Source organism: Lampetra fluviatilis, chromosome 61 (genome assembly GCF_964198595.1).
Source record: "Lampetra fluviatilis chromosome 61, kcLamFluv1.1, whole genome shotgun sequence".
NCBI lineage: Eukaryota > Metazoa > Chordata > Hyperoartia > Petromyzontiformes > Petromyzontidae > Lampetra > Lampetra fluviatilis.
Genome location: NC_136335.1, coordinates 1,730,776 through 1,750,042, shown reverse-complemented (window position 1 = coordinate 1,750,042; position 19,267 = coordinate 1,730,776). Strand labels below are relative to the sequence as shown.

Sequence of the window (19,267 nt, the reverse complement as noted above, 5' to 3'; positions counted from 1 at the left end):
TTGAGTGGGTGAATGAGTGGGTGATTGAGTGGGTGATTGAGTGGGTGATTGAGTGGGTGATTGAGTGGGTGATTGAGTGGGTGAATGAGTGGGTGAATGAGTGAATGAATGAGTGGGTGAATGAGTGAATGAATGAGTGGGTGAATGAGTGGGTGATTGAGTAAATTAATGAGTGGGTGATTGAGTGGGTGATTGAGTGGGTGATTGAGTGGGTGATTGAGTGGGTGAATGAGTGGGTGAATGAGTGAATGAATGAGTGGGTGAATGAGTGGGTGAATGAGTGGGTGATTGAGTGAGTGATTGAGTGGGTGATTGAGTAAATTAATGAGTGGGTGAATGAGTGGGTGAATGAGTGGGTGAATGAGTGGGTGAATGAGTGAATGAATGAGTGGGTGAATGAGTGGGTGAATGAGTGAGTGATTGAGTGGGTGAATGAGTGGGTGATTGAGTAAATTAATGAGTGGGTGAATGAGTGGGTGAATGAGTGGGTGAATGAGTGGGTGAATGAGTGGGTGATTGAGTGGGTGATTGAGTGGGTGATTGAGTGGGTGAATGAGTGGGTGAATGAGTGAATGAATGAGTGGGTGAATGAGTGGGTGATTGAGTGGGTGATTGAGTGGGTGATTGAGTAAATTAATGAGTGGGTGAATGAGTGGGTGAATGAGTGGGTGAATGAGTGGGTGAATGAGTGGGTGAACGAGTGGATGAATGAGTGAATGAATGAGTGGGTGAATGAGTGGGTGAATGAGTGAATGAATGAGTGGGTGATTGAGTGGGTGAATGAGTGGGTGATTGAGTGGGTGATTGAGTAAATTAATGAGTGGGTGAATGAGTGGGTGAATGAGTGGGTGAATGAGTGGGTGATTGAGTGGGTGAATGAGTGGGTGAATGAGTGGGTGAATGAGTGGGTGAATGAGTGGGTGAATGAGTGGGTGATTGAGTGGGTGATTGAGTGGGTGAATGAGTGGGTGATTGAGTGGGTGAATGAGTGGGTGATTGAGTGGGTGAATGAGTGGGTGAATGAGTGGGTGATTGAGTGGGTGAATGAGTGGGTGAATGAGTGGGTGAATGAGTGGGTGATTGAGTGGGTGAATGAGTGGGTGATTGAGTGGGTGATTGAGTGGGTGATTGAGTGGGTGAATGAGTGGGTGAATGAGTGGGTGAATGAGTGGGTGATTGAGTGGGTGAATGAGTGGGTGAATGAGTGGGTGAATGAGTGGGTGAATGAGTGGGTGATTGAGTGGGTGAATGAGTGGGTGAATGAGTGGGTGAATGAGTGGGTGAATGAGTGGGTGATTGAGTGGGTGATTGAGTGGGTGAATGAGTGGGTGATTGAGTGGGTGAATGAGTGGGTGATTGAGTGGGTGAATGAGTGGGTGAATGAGTGGGTGAATGAGTGGGTGATTGAGTGGGTGAATGAGTGGGTGAATGAGTGGGTGAATGAGTGGGTGATTGAGTGGGTGAATGAGTGGGTGATTGAGTGGGTGATTGAGTGGGTGAATGAGTGGGTGAATGAGTGGGTGAATGAGTGGGTGATTGAGTGGGTGAATGAGTGGGTGAATGAGTGGGTGAATGAGTGGGTGAATGAGTGGGTGATTGAGTGGGTGATTGAGTAAATTAATGAGTGGGTGAATGAGTGGGTGAATGAGTGGGTGAATGAGTGGGTGATTGAGTGGGTGAATGAGTGGGTGAATGAGTGGGTGAATGAGTGGGTGAATGAGTGGGTGAATGAGTGGGTGAATGAGTGGGTGATTGAGTGGGTGATTGAGTGGGTGAATGAGTGGGTGATTGAGTGGGTGAATGAGTGGGTGATTGAGTGGGTGAATGAGTGGGTGAATGAGTGGGTGATTGAGTGGGTGAATGAGTGGGTGAATGAGTGGGTGAATGAGTGGGTGATTGAGTGGGTGAATGAGTGGGTGATTGAGTGGGTGATTGAGTGGGTGATTGAGTGGGTGAATGAGTGGGTGATTGAGTGGGTGAATGAGTGGGTGAATGAGTGGGTGAATGAGTGGGTGAATGAGTGGGTGATTGAGTGGGTGAATGAGTGGGTGAATGAGTGGGTGAATGAGTGGGTGAATGAGTGGGTGATTGAGTGGGTGATTGAGTGGGTGAATGAGTGGGTGATTGAGTGGGTGAATGAGTGGGTGATTGAGTGGGTGAATGAGTGGGTGAATGAGTGGGTGAATGAGTGGGTGATTGAGTGGGTGAATGAGTGGGTGAATGAGTGGGTGAATGAGTGGGTGATTGAGTGGGTGAATGAGTGGGTGATTGAGTGGGTGATTGAGTGGGTGAATGAGTGGGTGAATGAGTGGGTGAATGAGTGGGTGATTGAGTGGGTGAATGAGTGGGTGAATGAGTGGGTGAATGAGTGGGTGAATGAGTGGGTGAATGAGTGGGTGATTGAGTGAATTAATAAGTGGGTGAATGAGTGGGTGAATGAGTAAATGATTGAGTGGGTGAATGAGTGGGTGATTGAGTGGGTGAATGAGTGAATGAATGAGTGGGTGAATGAGTGGGTGATTGAGTGGGTGAATGAGTGAATGAATGAGTGGGTGAATGAGTGGGTGAATGAGTGGGTGAATGAGTGGGTGAATGAGTGAATGAATGAGTGGGTGAATAAGGCAGTGGTGCGGATGGATGTTTTTTTTTGTAACCAGCCATGAGAGACCAGGATAGGAGTCTCACTTGAAAGAGAGATGAATGAGTGAGTGGGTGATTGAGCGAGTGAACGGGTGAATGAGTGGGAGATTGAGCGAGTGAACGGGTGAATGAGTGGGAGATTGACCGAGCGAACGGGTGAATTCATGATTGGGTGAATGAGCGAGAGGGTGAAGGAATGAGTGATCGAGTGAGTGGATGGGTGAGTGGATGGGTGAGTGGGTAGGTGCCGGGGTGAGCGAGCGGGTCAGTTCACGTTCCGAGTTGCTGTTGTGTGTGACAAGGTGAAAACTCAAAAGGGAACCCGCTATGGGGAGAGTCTCGTTTTGCAAGCGTCACCTGGGCCACCAAAACGACAAAAAGTGAAACAAAATAAAGTGCAGCGATGCGGAATACAAAAAAGAACCAAAACAACAGAATGGCCGAGCGAGGTGGAGCATCAGTGAGCGAGTGAGCAGGAGAGCGAGTGAGTGAGCCAGCGAGGTGTTGAGTGGGTAAGCGAGTGAACGTACGAGTTGATAAGCGAGCGAGCGCCCGATTGAGCGAGATGGGGAATCGGTACGACAGTGAGCAAAGCAAGCGCGCGGGCGATCGCGCGAGAGTGAGCGTGTGAGCGATTGAGCGAGCGATGTGTTGGTCGGCTAAAGCGAGCTAAGCGTGTGAGCGGGCGAGCGTGTGAGCGATTGAGCGAGCGATGCGTTGGTCAGCTAAAGCGAGCTAGGCGCGTGAGCGAGCGAGCGTGTGAGCGATTGAGCGATTGAGCGAGTGAGCGTGTGAGCGATTGAGCGAGCGATGTGTTGGGCAGCTAAAGCGAGCTAGGCGCGTGAGCGAGCGAGCGTGTGAGCGATTGAGCGAGCGAGCGAGCGTGTGAGCGATTGAGCGAGCGATGCGTTGGTCAGCTAAAGCGAGCTAGGCGCGTGAGCGAGCGAGCGTGTGAGCGATTGAGCGATTGAGCGAGTGAGCGTGTGAGCGATTGAGCGAGCGATGTGTTGGGCAGCTAAAGCGAGCTAGGCGCGTGAGCGAGCGAGCGTGTGAGCGATTGAGCGAGCGAGCGTGTGAGCGATTGAGCGAGCGATGCGTTGGTCAGCTAAAGCGAGCTAGGCGCGAGAGCGAGCGAGCGTGTGAGCGATTGAGCGATTGAGCGAGCGAGCGAGCGTGTGAGCGATTGAGCGAGCGATGTGTTGGGCAGCTAAAGCGAGCTAGGCGCGTGAGCGAGCGAGCGATCGCGATGGAACCCCGCTGATCTGGAGGGGAAGCGCGTACGTGGTTGAATCTGCGAGTGAAGGCGACGACGTTGGGTGCGAGGCTGTGCTTCTCTTTCCTGTTCCACCCGCAGCTCGACAGCTCCTGCCGGCGTCACGCACGCAACACGGTTCACAATTATAACGTAACGACAATGACGATGACAACGTCAAGAACGCAACGCGGTTCACAATTATAACGTAACGACAATGACGATGAAAACGTCAAGAACGCAACGCGGTTCACAATTATAACGTAACGATGACGACGATGATAACGTCACGCACGCAACACGGTTCACAATTATAACGTAACGACAATGACGATGACAACGTCAAGAACGCAACGCGGTTCACAATTATAACGTAACGATGACGACGATGATAACGTCAAGGACGCAACACGGTTCACAATTATAACGTAACGACAATGACGATGACAACGTCAAGAACGCAACGCGGTTCACAATTATAACGTAATGACGATGACGATGATAACGTCAAGGACGCAACACGGTTCACAATTATAACGTAATGACGATGACGATGATAACGTCAAGAACGCAACACGGTTCACAATTATAATGTAACGACGATGACAACATATTCTTGGTTCTTTCGGTAAAGTCACGTAGAAGGGAAATAAATAAAAAATATTAATATAAAACAAAAGAAAATATTATTTCCCTTCTACGTGACTTTACCGAAAGAACCAAGAATATGAATCCCTGCAGTCACGAAAGCTTTAAATCAAGACGATGACAACGTCAAGAATGCAACACTATTCACAATTCTAACGTAACGACGACGACGATGATAACATCAAGGACGCAACACTATTAACAATGATTACGTGACGACAATGATAACGGCAAGCGACCAGCACGGTTCACAATTATAACCTAACCACACTGATGATTATTATGTCATGCACGCAGCACGAGTGGAGACAGAAAAACATCGCCACTGGGGAGACAAAGGCGGCCGGGCGTGGTGCTGGCCACCCACCCCCTCGTGTGCCACAGTGCCGATCACAGGTGCTCGCTAACAGCACTTGCCCCAGCAGTCTGTTAAGGCTACAGGGCTAGCTTTCTTTACTCTTAGGCTTTTTCGGTAAAGTCACGAAGGTAAAAAATAAAAGTTCTAGAAGTAATAATAGAAATAAAATAATAAATCACGACGTTTCGGAGGCAGCACAAGTCTCCGTCATCAGGTGGGACCGTCACAGCTAAATTTGCTGTATCGAGTGAGACAAATTTTTTTTATTATAAAGAAATTTAATCATAATCTTAAATATCATCATCATCCCTCCCCATAATCACCTTCATATCAACACCATCATCATTTTAAACATTATCATTATACTCATCATCTCCATTGTCATTGGTGTTGTCTGTTCTCATCAGTAACAATGTCTGTGTATATGTGTATAATCTAACTCTTTCGTATTTGTCTGTGGTGATGGTGTGGAGCGGTGGTGTAGCGGCTAGCGCGACGAACACATTTTTTGCCTCACTTGATACAGTAAATCTGGCTGTGACGGTCCCACCTGATGACGCAGACTTGTGTTGCCTCCGAAACGTCGTGATTTTTATTTTATTTCTAATATTATTTCTATTAATTTTATTTTTTTACCTACGTGACTTTACCGAAACAGCCTAAGAGTATGAATCCTTGCAGTCACGAAAGCTTCAAATCTAGAACTACCTTCTTGTTTCTTTCGGTAAAGTCACGTAGAAGGGAAATAATAAAATAACAAAAATAAAACATCATAAAATAATTCTCACGACGTTTCGGCCACAACGCAAGCAGCCGTGAAAATATTTTATTATGTTTTATTTTTATTATTTTATCCTTTCCCTTCTACGTGACTTTACCGAAAGAACCAAGAAGATGAATCCCTGCAGTCACGAAAGCTTCAAATCTAGAACCATCTTTCTTTGTTTTACGCGACCACATTTGTACTCTCACGATCCTATCCCCAAACAAGACAGAGCCCTCGTGTCTTGCGCCAGCCAGGCTAGCCGGCTTGTTGTTCTTCCAGATCCTTATCATTGCCATTGTGAAGGAGCTTACCTCTGGTTGAATGGCTTTGAAGACCGGGCAATCCATCAACGTTATCTGACTCTGTGTGCAAGCGTAACGAAAAACAACCAAGATTAAACCCCCCCACCACCCACCCCCAAGCATTTGGAGAACCATTGTTCCAGACAGGAGCACACACAACCGCGCAGGCTGGAGGGTGGCTCAATAGGCAACTGGCTGTGGCGCCTCACGGCAAGAGAGACCTGGGTTCGACTCCCGATTCGGGCGATTTTCTGCGTGGAGAGTTGGTATGGCCTCCCACCCCACCCCCCGCCGTTCTGCACGGTGTGAGCGAGTGTAGCGAGTTCGTGACCCCGGCGAGCCGGGATCGACTCCTGCTCAAGGCCAACGCCCGTGACGATTATCCGAAGCGGTCCTGGGCCTCCGCTAGGTCGACTCGGCCTTAAATTAGCACCTGGTGTGTTAACGTCGCCTCCGGGGAGACCAAGGCGGACGGGTGTGGTGCTGAAAACCGTGCCGGCCTTCATAGGTGACGCTCGCTAACAGCACTTGCCCCTACAGTCTGTTACAGATTCTAGTTTCTTTCGGTAAAGTCACGTAAATAGAAAACAAAAAATGTGAAAAATGTAATATAAAATATAAATACTAAAATAACATTTTCATAATAAAAACTAAAAGAAAAATAATACATTGAAAATAACAAAAGCCAAGTCTGTAACAGGCTACACGGAGGGATCTTTGTCTTTGATCGCGACGGTAAAGGCACGTGGCCGCGGGCAACGCGAAATGTTTTGGCTCCGACGTTCCCTCAGCCGCTCGGAGAGAGATTACGCGGATTTTCCTGGCCACTGCTTTAGGAGGCTGTTGGAAAATAAAAATTAATTAAAATAACCGGAGAAGGGGGGGGGGGATGCTTACGTAACGGTCTTGTCGGAAGCAATCGGTGCGCGCTGGGCTGCTTGCACATCCAGAAAATATCGCTATCATTCGCCGTTCCCGTTTTTGCAGTGTACGTAACGTGCGCACGTACGTGTGGTTACAAGCTAGTTTCGCTTGTGGGTAACGTCTGTTGTTAGGGTAGTGCAACGGTTAACGCCGCGCCTGCGGACCCGGCGACCCGAGATCGATTCCCGATCACGGCCCCTCCAAAGGGAACCGGTCCTCCGTACGGACGGACTTGATTCCCTCTATGGGAACCGGTCCTCCGTACGAACGGACTCGATTCCCTCCTCGGGAACCGTTCCTCCGTACGGACGGACTCGATTCCCTCCTCGGGAACCGGTCCTCCGTACGAACTGACTCGATTCCCTCCTCGGGAACCGGTCCTCCGTACGAACGGACTTGATTCCCTCCTTGGGGAACCGGTCCTCTGTACGAACGGACTTGATTCCCTCCTTGGGGAACCGGTCCTCCGTACGAACGGACTTGATTCCCTCCTTGGGGAACCGGTCCTCCGTACGAACGGACTTGATTCCCTCCTTGGGGAACCGGTCCTCCGTACGAACGGACTTGATTCCCTCCTTGGGGAACCGGTCCTCTGTACGAACGGACTTGATTCCCTCCTTGGGGAACCGGTCCTCCGTACGGACGGATCGATTCCCTCCTCGGGAACCGGTCCTCCGTACGAACTGACTCGATTCCCTCCTCGGGAACCGGTCCTCCGTACGAACGGACTTGATTCCCTCCTTGGGGAACCGGTCCTCTGTACGAACGGACTTGATTCCCTCCTTGGGGAACCGGTCCTCCGTACGAACGGACTTGATTCCCTCCTTGGGGAACCGGTCCTCCGTACGAACGGACTTGATTCCCTCCTTGGGGAACCGGTCCTCCGTACGAACGGACTTGATTCCCTCCTTGGGGAACCGGTCCTCTGTACGAACGGACTTGATTCCCTCCTTGGGGAACCGGTCCTCCGTACGGACGGATCGATTCCCTCCTCGGGAACCGGTCCTCCGTACGGACGGACTCGGTTCCCGACGTGAGGGAACGTGGAGTTTCCACGTGACGAGAGTGCGTTTGCGGGCGGGTGGAGGTGGGTGGAGGTGGTGGGAGGTGGGTGGAGGTGGGTGGAGGTGGGTGGAGGTGGGTCCTCACCGCGAACTCCTCGGGCGTGACCTTGAGCACGTCGAACACCACCGCGTCGTAGCTCTTAGACATCTGCGAGGCGGCCGACGGCTTCTCCGACATCGACTCCGTGCTGCTGGTCGACTGGCAGGGGGGCGGGCGGGAGACAGAGAGAGAGAGAGAGAGGACGATGACGATGACGACAAAAAATAAATAAACGAAAGCTTTATGGTTTTTTGTTATCCGGTAAGGCACCCACACCACTGAGCCATGTGGCTCGTTTTCAGAAGTGACCCTGGCCACGAAATGTGGCTTGTCACCATTAGGTGGAAATTCATAGCAGCTCAAATACTCTGAACGCGTGACGTCGATTTCAGAAAAAGCAGAGGACCCGGAGAAAAAACACGCGACCACGGGGGAGAGAGACATCGTCAGGGTCGGGATCGAACTCACGACCTCCTGCATACCAGGCGAGGTAGTTAACATCTCCTCGCCACCGTGATGATGATGATGATGATGAGAGAGAGAGACACGCAAACTCCAAATATACAGCAGGCGTCATCATGGTCGAGATCGAACCCACGACCTCCTGCACACCAGGCGAGGTAGTTAACATCTCCTAGCCACCGTGATGATGATGATGAGAGAGAGAGACACGCAAACTCCAAACATAGCGTCAGGCGTCGTCAGGGTCGGGATCGAACCCACGACCTCCTGCATACCAGGCGAGGTAGTTAACATCTGATCATGATGTTGACGATCCCTAGCAGTGAGTGTAGCTACAAAGCTACTACCACCACCACTGTCACCACTGTCTCCATCATTACATTACCACGACCACCACCATGACATCACCACCATCAGATCACCACAACCACCGCCACCATCACCCACCTCAGGTGCCTGAGCACAGGAGGACGCATTGTGGCTTCTGTTCCCGACCGCCATGTCCATAGCTCAGGGCCGGGCCTCCCGCCGTCATGGGCTCACAGCGCCGGCACCTGACGCACGCAACAACAACAACAACAACAATCACCGACAACAACAACAACAACAACAACGCGTTCTTTCCACTTTATTTATACATTTTTCCGTATCGCACCCCCGACTGTGATCGCATTCGGAGATCTCGCAGAGCAGAGAGCAGTTGCCGCGACCTTTCACGTTGCCAAGACGACGCTGTCAAGGCGACGGCCCGCGGAAGAGGATACCACAGATCTATCTCCGAGGCGTACGTAAGTGTAGTGAATTATGTACTGCATCCCAGTGTGGTGTATAGTGGTGTATCGTAGAATGTATGTGTGTTCAACTTCTTTCGCACAGTACGTAGCCAAACGTGCTAATCGGAGGTGCAGTGTTGAGTCTATGGGCAGTGTTGAGTCTATGGGCAGTGTTGAGTCTATGGGCAGTGTTGAGTCTATGGGTAGTGTTGAGTCTATGGGCAGTGTTGAGTCTATGGGTAGTGTTGAGTCTATGGGCAGTGTTGAGTCTATGGGTAGTGTTGAGTCTATGGGTAGTGTTGAGTCTATGGGTAGTGTTGAGTCTATGGGTAGTGTTGAGTCTATGGGTAGTGTTGAGTCTATGGGTAGTGTTGAGTCTATGGGTAGTGTTGAGTCTATGGGCAGTGTTGAGTCTATGGGCAGTGTTGAGTCTATGGGTAGTGTTGAGTCTATGGGCAGTGTTGAGTCTATGGAATCATCGGAAAAACACAGCTGCGTGTCATCGGCTCGCGGTCCGCATGCAGCCCGTTGTTACATTCAACAGCGACCTCCCTCTGACCCCAAATTTCCAACGAGTAGGATTATTTGGACTCGGTCCTTCCGTACTCGGAGACACATTTGGGCCTGCAGAAACAAAACAAAATACGAATTAGCTGTTCCACACCCACCCCCCCCCCCCCATGATTCCAGACTCATGGGGGTCACCCCGTGGAGTTGGCCCGGCTCCGGACTTCTCCCCAACCAACGGACGCCCCCAGGCACCTCGGTGCCCTCGTTTCTCCCGCGGTGCTACCGAATAAAGGGACGTTATGACCGCTGTTTGTTTTGACAGACACAAAGGGAGTCGCGGGAGGGGTTGTGGGCTCAATGGGAGGCCCAGGCAGATGTCGCTGTGGGGGGGGGGGGTGGGCGCGGGGGCCCTTGGGGTGTCCCACCCCCCTAGACACAGAGTCGACAAGAACACAAACACAGTTCGTATCGCATTGCAGACATCATTTTAAGGCCGCGTGTCAATGAAGGAAAGAAATTAACCCGTAAAAACAAAGTTTTTCACTATAAATCCTTTATATGCGTGGCGGCTAGAGTCCTCTCGTCCTCTGTCTTGAGATGGCTGCCACCTATGGGTCAGATGATTGCCTGCCACCATTAAGCAATTGGTAATTAAATATAAAAAAAAATTCCTAAAAAGTGTAAAATTTTGGAAAAACATTTTCACGAAAATGAATTGTCACGCACAACGAGTCTGTGGGCAAAATGTCAGCTCGATTGGATCACGGGAAGTGGGTTAAAAAACGACCGAAAGATTTGCACGGTCGTAAGAGCGCAAGCAAGCAAGCAAGTGAACTTAATATAAAGGATTTAAAAAAGGGTCTTACTGATCAGTGTGCTTAAACCTGTTTCTCAAGTGGAGTGTGGTTGGTGGTCTCAGCCCCTGGAAATCAACGACCCATATAGAGACCCATTAGACTTGCACAGGCTATCACAACAACCACCACTAAGTGGGGGTGACGTCGCCACGGTGCTTGTGCCATGCTAGGTGCGCTCTGAGGCCATGTGAAGTGTCAAATGCCCGCTGGCAGGAGGTCAAGGAACAGACCCAAGTGCCATGGGTTGACCGACTGAGATGACCAGCTGTACCCCCCTACTGTGCCAACTTGGCTGTGTTTTAGCCGCCTGGCACTCTGCCCGTTGTTGTGAGCGTCGTCCCTCTGCCCTCCGTTGTTGCTGGAGGGCGACTGCCTCCAACTGCCCAGCAGCGTCCTTCACGGACCTCCTCCACAGAGGCCGAACTTGACACCGCGTGTACCAACAATCGGCAATTCCGATCAGCTCCACATCCTTCTGTACCACATCAGCCCATCTCTTCCCTCGCTCGTGCATAGAATACACAGACCCACAGACTCACATTGCAATTCAGACTCACATGGAATCCACAGGCTCACACAAATACAAAGATTCCCCGTGTAGCATTAACAGACTGTTTGGGCAAGTGCTGTTAGCGAGCACCTATGAAGGCCAGCACAATACGCATGGGGGTGGGTGGCCAGCACGATGCCTGATCGCCTTTGTCTCCCCAGTGGTGATGTTCACGACACACCACACCAGGCATTCATTTGAGGTGCAGGACCGGTTCAGATATTTGTCAAAGATGTTGGCCACTAGCGGGAATCGAACTCGGGTCGCCGGGTTCGTAGCGCAGCGTAGCACTAACCGCTACACTACCACCCCTCAGGCTCAGACAGACCACACACAGACTCGCGTGAAGACCTGCAGACGTACATTCCCTTATGCAGAGGAGGCATACAGACCAGAGGTCGCAACCGGGTACCCGATACCCGTACCCTACCCGATACCCGGCTACCCGTACCCGGCCGGGTACGGGTACCCGTTTGCGACCCTGGTGCGGCTGGGTACGGGTAGGCCGTGAATCACTGGTGAGTAACCGTTTGTCACTCATTTCCCAACGTCTTGTCTCTTCTCACAATTCAAGTTCCTAGAATCAACCCACCCGCGACTGCAACATGGCTTCATCCCAGAGGTCGCAATCAGGTACCCGATACCCGTACCTTACCTGATATCTGGCCGGGTACGGGTAGGGTACGGGTACGTATGGGTACAGGTACCCGTTTGCGACCCTGGTGCGGCCGGGTACGGGTACGGGTAAGGAATCAAAACACGTTTGCGACCTCTGATACAGACTTACACACAGGGATCCAACAGAGTCACAAAGACTTGTTGCCATCAAATTGGGGCTCTCAAGTGTAACGTGCCGATGGTCTCGGCAGCCCGGCCACCGACAACCCACAAAGAGAACCGCATACTTCACCACGCTGGTCAGCGCGGGTTGGCAAAGTCGGTGAGCGCTGACGTGGGAACACACAAGTACAGTACGATAATTACATTTGCCACACCATCGTATGAAGAAGAACACCACGGACATTTCACAAATACGGAAATCCACATTTCGCAACGAACGTGTACAGTGCAAATAAGACATCTCGTGATGATGTTTTTCCACTTTCCGCCGATGATGATGATGATGTTTTTCCATCTCGCTCCTGTTACTGCAATGGGCAAGCGCTGGGCCGATGCCATCACCGCTGGACTCTTTGCCTCTCTGGTGGTTGCGCAAACCGAACCGGATTTCTCTGTAACAGGAGTCTTAGAGTGTTTGCGCAAGCAAGTACGAGCCCACGACTGCCTTCAACCCTTCCTCTTTCAACTGTGACTAACCCTCAATCTTGTGTATAGACATGACGAAGACACACCCAGACAATTTTCATATATGGCTAAGAGACACCCACACGATTTTCATATATGGCTAAGAGACACCCACACAAATTTCATACATGGCTCACAGAAACCCACACAAATTTCATATATGGTTAAGAGAGACCCCATACAATGTTTAGATATGACTAAGAATCACCCAGACAATCTTCATGTGGCTAAGAGAGACCCCATACAATGTTTAGATATGGCTAAGAGAAACCCACACAATGTTTAGATATGGCAAAGAAACACCCAATCTTCATATATGGCTAAGAGAGACCTCATACAATGTTTAGATATGGCTAAGAGAAACCCACACAATGTTTAGATATGGCAAAGAAACACCCAGACAATCTTCATATATGGCTAAGAGAGACCCCATACAATGTTTAGATATGGCAAAGAAACACCCAGACAATCTTCATAAATGGCTAACAGAGACCTCATACAATGTTTAGATATGGTTAATAGAAACCTACACAATGTTTAGATGACTAAGAAACACCCAGACAATCGTCATATATGGCTAAGAGAGACCCCATACAATGTTTAGATATGGTTAATTGAAACCCACACAATGTTTAGATGACTAAGAAACACCTAGACAATCTTCATATATGGCTAAGAGAGACCCCATACAATGTTTAGATATGGTTAATAGAAACCCACACAATGTTTAGATATGACTAAGAAACACCCAGACGATCTTCATATATGGCTAAGAGAGACCCCATACAATGTTTAGATATGGTTAATAGAAACCCACAATGTTTAGATATGACTAAGAAACACCCAGACAATCTTCATATGTGGCTAAGAGAGACTCCATACAATGTTTAGATATGGCTGCATTAATGCCCATATTTCCACAAGGCAGCTAAATTCAACCCAAAGAACTGTCATTACTCTTTGGTTCTTTCGGTAAAGTCACGTAGGTATAAAATAAAATAAATCCCGACGTTTCGGGCGCAACACAAGCATCCATCATCAGGTGGGAAAGCAGACTATGCTTTTATTTAAATCCTTTATATTAAGTTCACTTGCTTGCTTGCGCGCTTACGACCGTGCAAATCTTTCGGTCGTTTTTAACCCACTTCCCGTGATCCAATCGAGCTGACATTTTGCACACAGACTCGTTGTGCGTGACAATTTATTTTCGTGAAAAAATGTTTCCAAAATTTTACACTTTTTAGGAAAAAAAAATTATATTTAATTACCAATTGCTTAATGGTGGCAGACAATCATCTGACCCATAGGTAGCAGCCATCTCAAGCCAGAGGACGAGAGGACTCAAGCCGCCCGTTTCAAAGACCAATGTGGGCTGGGTTGTGGCCCATTGAACACGCATATAAAGGATTTATAGTGAAGAACTTTGTTTTCACGGGTTAATTTTTTTCTACCGACGCGACTTTACCGGAAGAACCAAAGAGTATAGATTCCTGCAGTCACGAAAGCTTCAAATCAAGATTGAACTGGCATTACTTCCGCCCTCAAATTTCCATTCTTTCCAATCTCTCACGAATAAATAATAATAGTAACTTGGTATCCATAAGAGGTTTATAAACGTGTCGTTAAACCCGCCACCACCCGACACACCTATATTTAAACGCGCTCTGACCCAAAAACCTCTTTCATGGATAATATTGGCCGCGAAAGCCTCGCACGTGCAAAAGTAACCTGCTACATTTTGTATCTGAGCCGCTCTAGTGAGAAGGCCTTTATCCAGCAGTGGAGTGGCCCTCAGGAGGGCTGCACGCACAACGACATCAACATTCGTCCCTCCTCCCCTCCAGATGATCTCGACAGAGCAAGAAATTTGCTTGAAATTGTTTTACAGACGCTGAACAACAGGTTTCAAGCTTTCGTGACTGCAAGGATTCATACTCTTAGGTTTTTTCAGTAGGTAAAAAATAATAAAAATAAAAAGTAAGAAATTCTAATAAATCAATTAAATCACGACGTTTTTTCGGTCTTTACCGAAAGAACTAAGAGTATTGTAAATGTTGTCGTGGGTTTCACTCTCCGACGCACAATCGATGTGCGGCTGTACCGGGAAACGAAACGTTTTGTTTATGTGACACAAACCTACCTTGCTAGTTGACGGTGCGGGGTGGTGGTGGCGAGTTTAACGACGCGACATTTATATTTACGCGATCTTAACCCCCCAACAAAACCTCTATTTGTGGATGATATCGGTCGCGAAAGCCCACGTGTTAGACAGAGTAAACCCACTCCAACATTTACAATTGGAGTCACCGTGACGTTTCGCCGGTATTAACAACAACCACCACAAGCAGCCTCATCAGACGACAGCCAGAATTGAATTGCAAATGTTGGAGTGGGTTTAACGCTCCACACACACACAACCGGTTAGTGCTGAACCAGTAACGAATTGGCCACGTTCTTACTCTTTGTTTTTTTTCGGTAAAGTCACGTAGGAAAACAATAAAATAAATGAAAACAACTAAATTCAATCACGACGTTTCGGAGGCAACACAAGCCTCCCTCGTCAGGTGTAAAAAAGGACACAGCATAATAACGCACTAAAAAAGGCACAACAAAATAACTAACCATTTTGCTGTGCCTTTTTAAATCCTTTATATTAAGTTCACTTGCTTGCTTGCGCGCTTATGACCGTGCAAATCTTTCGGTCGTTTTTTAACCCACTTCCCGTGATCCAATCGAGCTGACATTTTGCACACAGACTCGTTGTGCGTGACAATTTATTTTCGTGAAAAAATGTTTCCATAACTTTACACTGTTTAGGAAAAAAAATTATATTTAATTACCAATTGCTTAATGGTGGCAGGCAATCATCTGACCCATAGGTGGCAGCCATCTCAAGCCAGAGGACGAGATGACTCTAGCCGCCACGCATATAAAGGATTTATAGTGAAAAACTTTGTTTTTACGGGTTCATTTTTTTACACCTGATGAGAGAGGCTTGTGTTGCCTCCGAAACGTCGTGATTTAATTGAGTTGTTTTCATTTATTTTATTGTTTTACCTACGTGACTTTACTGAAACAAACAAAGAGTATGAATCCTTGCAGTCACGAAAGCTTCAAATCTAGAATTAATGTCCACGTTCTGTTAACGTGACACACCCCCTTACTGATTAGGCCGTGTCAGAGCAGTGGTGGCCGGCTTTATCGATCTCACCCAAAAAGCTCGATTCTGCACAATAACCTGATGTTGTCACCCTCTTAACGCGTTTCACGCAGACCCTTAACCACCAACATCCTCCACTTAGCCAACACTGCTGAGGGCGGGGGGGGATACGTGGTACGAAATGAGATCCTATTAAGGCTGGCTTCTTGCACGTGAGAGTTCGCGTTGTGGTCAAGAAATCCACGCCCGGCCGCCTTTGTCTCCCCACTGCTGACGATGCACACACAGTACCACACCAGGTACTCACTTAAGGCTGAGTCGACTTAGGGAAGCACCCAGGACCGGTTCAGATATTCCCTAAAAGATGTATGTTTCCTTATACACATAAACACACACACACATATATATACACACATAACAAGAGTAGCAATCTTCTTGGTTCTTTCGGTAAAGTCACGTAGAAGGGAAGTAATAAAATAATAAAAATAAAACATAATAAAATAACTCTCACGACGTTTCGGCCACAACGCAAGCAGCCGTCCTCAGGTGTCGCTGTCTCCCCGACAGACCTGGTCTTCACCTGAGGACGGCTGCTTGCGTTGTGGCCGAAACGTCGTAAGAATTATTTTATTATGTTTTATTTTTATTATTTTATTACTTCCCTTCTACGTGACTTTACCGAAATAACCAAGAAGATGAATCCCTGCAGTCACGAAAGCTTTAAATCGAAAAGAGTAGCAATAGCTGTCAATCGCCACTAATCGGTAGCGCAGTCACCACAGTGCTTGTGCCAGGCTAGGTGCACATAAAAAAACACTGCACACACACATAGAAAACACACAAGCTGGACATACACAAACACATATACAGTGTATGTACTTGACAATTCAGCACGGCGTAATTCACGTACCTATACATATAAACGAATATTTCAAAGTGAGATACTCAAATGAGACACGGAGGCGTTTGGTCATCTGTTTTACAGCCCTGATCAAGTGGTGGAAATTCCACATTCGCAGGGCGGCCGCGAGTCTTATCCATAGGACAGCCACAAAGTGGTACCAACTTTACCGCCCCCGTAGGGATGATGGGCTGTATGTACGTTGGGACTTCTTTAGCAAAGCACGTAGCCAACCGTGCTACTCAGAGGTGCGATTAGCACCATATACACGTCCAGTACTTGTGCACACCCGTTCACATTAAGCATTTCAAAGCAGCATTAATCATAAACATTTCACGTACACTTGAACGATTGCGAAATACCGCAGGTGTGTACATTCTAACAAGTGTGTTTACATTCAATTAAAACAAATGTTTCAAAAATACCGGGGGAAATACATACAGCGCGTGAATGTATACGTGCGTGTACAAATACAGGTTCGAACATAGCTAAAAGTATTACACATTTAACACAATTTTTTTACGTAAAATACAGTGCGTACACACATACAAACAGCCTTACCGGCACAGTACCTACCAAAACATCACTATAGATTTTACATTTATTGCATTATTTACAAACAAAACTCATACATAACAAGCACAGCGCACGGTTTGACACGGACACGAGTATTTAACAATGCAAACATTTCAGAATTAAACAAAAACATCTTAACTCCGATGCTACCTGTAACATTCACCGCCTCTCGACTAGTTCCCTCGCCGGGCAGGGTGCCTCTTCTCCCGCGGGTTGCACTAGGCCGCAAAGTCCCTTCCCAGGGACAATCAAAAACGCCGGGTAAATTCGACGGCAGCCGGCGGACTCGAGGTGTAACGCAGATCGCGTCCGGGGATATCGGAATCCTCTCCCGTGCCGTTTCAATTAAACATTCTCACTTTTAACGAAACCCCTTTTTGTTAATTACGCTTCCCTCAGCAAACCGTCTAGCCCCCGCTTAAACATGGCCGTTATAGCGGCTTCACATTCCCTACAACGCATGCGCGCGGTGGCCCCGCTCCGCGGCTTCCCATTGGTCGAGCCGACGGAGAGCCCGAACGGCTCGGATCAATCGCCGCGGTCTGATTGGTCGAGCGCGGTGGACGCCCCTCGGCCAATGGGAGCGCGAGACTCGACGGCCGACGCTTGTCCGCGCTGCGAAATACAAACGCGGGGCGCGGCCACGCGGAATTTTGATAGTCGCGATGCAAAAACAAAATCGATGGCTTCGTCGATTAATCGATTCCGGGAGAAATCGGTTCGTCGAGTCAGAAATCGATACGTGTATTGTGACGGGAGATAAACACCATCGATTTTGTTTTGGTTGGTTATCGATTTTTCTATCCGCAATCGATTGCTGTCGTCACAATGAGCTCGTATTGTGCGGTGGTTGACCTGTACGGCGAGCATACTGGTCCCCGGCCATGGCAATGTGGAATTTCCATCACTGGCTCAGGGTCGTCAATTGAAATCGAGCGCTTCCTCCACGAGATGACCCGCTTGCTGCAAACCTTTTAAATGCGCCGATTAACTTCATCGTTAAAACACGCATTCATAAACGTTACAAAGATTGGATAAAAAATTTTATTTTTATTTTATTTAAAAACCTACGTGTTAAACTAAATGGTAGAGGTATTCTTTGGGTGTTTCGGTAAAAGTCACGTAGATAGGTTGTAAAGAAAATGTCAAAAAACGACGTTTCGATCGCAACGCAAGCGATGAAAACGCTTTGGTTATTTCGATAAAGTAACCTTAGAAAGAAAAATAAATTAAATAATAAAATTCGGCGTTTCGTTTGCAACACAAGCAATCGTCATCTGGTAGAAAACAAGCAATGATGACGATCGCTTGTGTTGTGATCGAAACGTCGTAGCAAGAATATGAATTCCTGCAATCACGAAAGCTTTAAGTCGATATTTAAATGGTTGAAGTTTATACTCTTAGGTTTCTTCGGTAAAGTCACGTAGGTAAAACAATAAAATAAAATAATACTAATAATAGTAATAAAATAATAATAAAATAATAAAATTTCAATCATAATAAATGAAAATAAATCAATTAAATCACGACGTTTCGGAGGCAACACAAGTCTGCGTCTTCAGGTGGGACCGTCACAGCTAAATTTACTGTATCAAGTAAATTTGTATCAAAATCTGTATCCAAATTTAGCTGTGACGGTCCCACCTGAAGACGCAGATTTGTGTTGCCTCCGAAACGTCGTGATTTAATTGATTTATTAGAATTTCTTACTTTTAATTTTTATTATTTTTTACCTACTGAAAAAACCTAAGAGTATGAATCCTTGCAGTCACGAAAGCTTCAAACCTAGAAGCTACACTGTGGCTGTAAAGACATGTTAGGCGACGTTTCGGACCAATGGCCCTTCATAAAACAACAAGGGTCCACCGACAAATCTGTTTAATAACTAACACATTCCTGCGGAAGGAGCTGGTAGGAACGTTGGGTTGCTCGGTCAATGGCCAGGGTCAACGGCGGCGTGGTGTATTCCGCAAATATGCCCGACTGTGAGGGCGGGCACAAGCCGGCGTGAGTAGGTTAAACGTTGAGTTTTATAAGGGCACCACGGGGTGACCAGCCCCTCCCCACCCAGCCCCACCCCACCCAGCCCCACCCTCCCCACCCAGCCCCTCCCCACCCAACCCACCCAGCCCCTCCCCACCCAGCCCCTCCCCACCCAACCCACCCAGCCCTACCCCTC

The 19,267-nt window shown here is 48.1% G+C and overlaps 1 protein-coding gene across 1 annotated transcript in view; it reads right to left on the bottom strand.

Annotated features, from left to right (window-relative positions):
- The window catches only part of RALGPS1 (Ral GEF with PH domain and SH3 binding motif 1), an 84,013-nt gene extending 66,479 nt beyond the window's left edge, over window positions 1-17,534 (bottom strand). The window contains 5 exon segments of the mRNA XM_078881469.1: window positions 3,922-4,005; window positions 5,976-6,026; window positions 8,040-8,153; window positions 8,904-9,010; window positions 17,239-17,534. Of these exon segments, the coding sequence (XP_078737595.1) occupies window positions 3,922-4,005; window positions 5,976-6,026; window positions 8,040-8,153; window positions 8,904-8,963 (309 nt within the window). The 5' untranslated portion in view covers window positions 8,964-9,010; window positions 17,239-17,534.
- Between the last annotated feature and the right edge of the window lie 1,733 nt (window positions 17,535-19,267).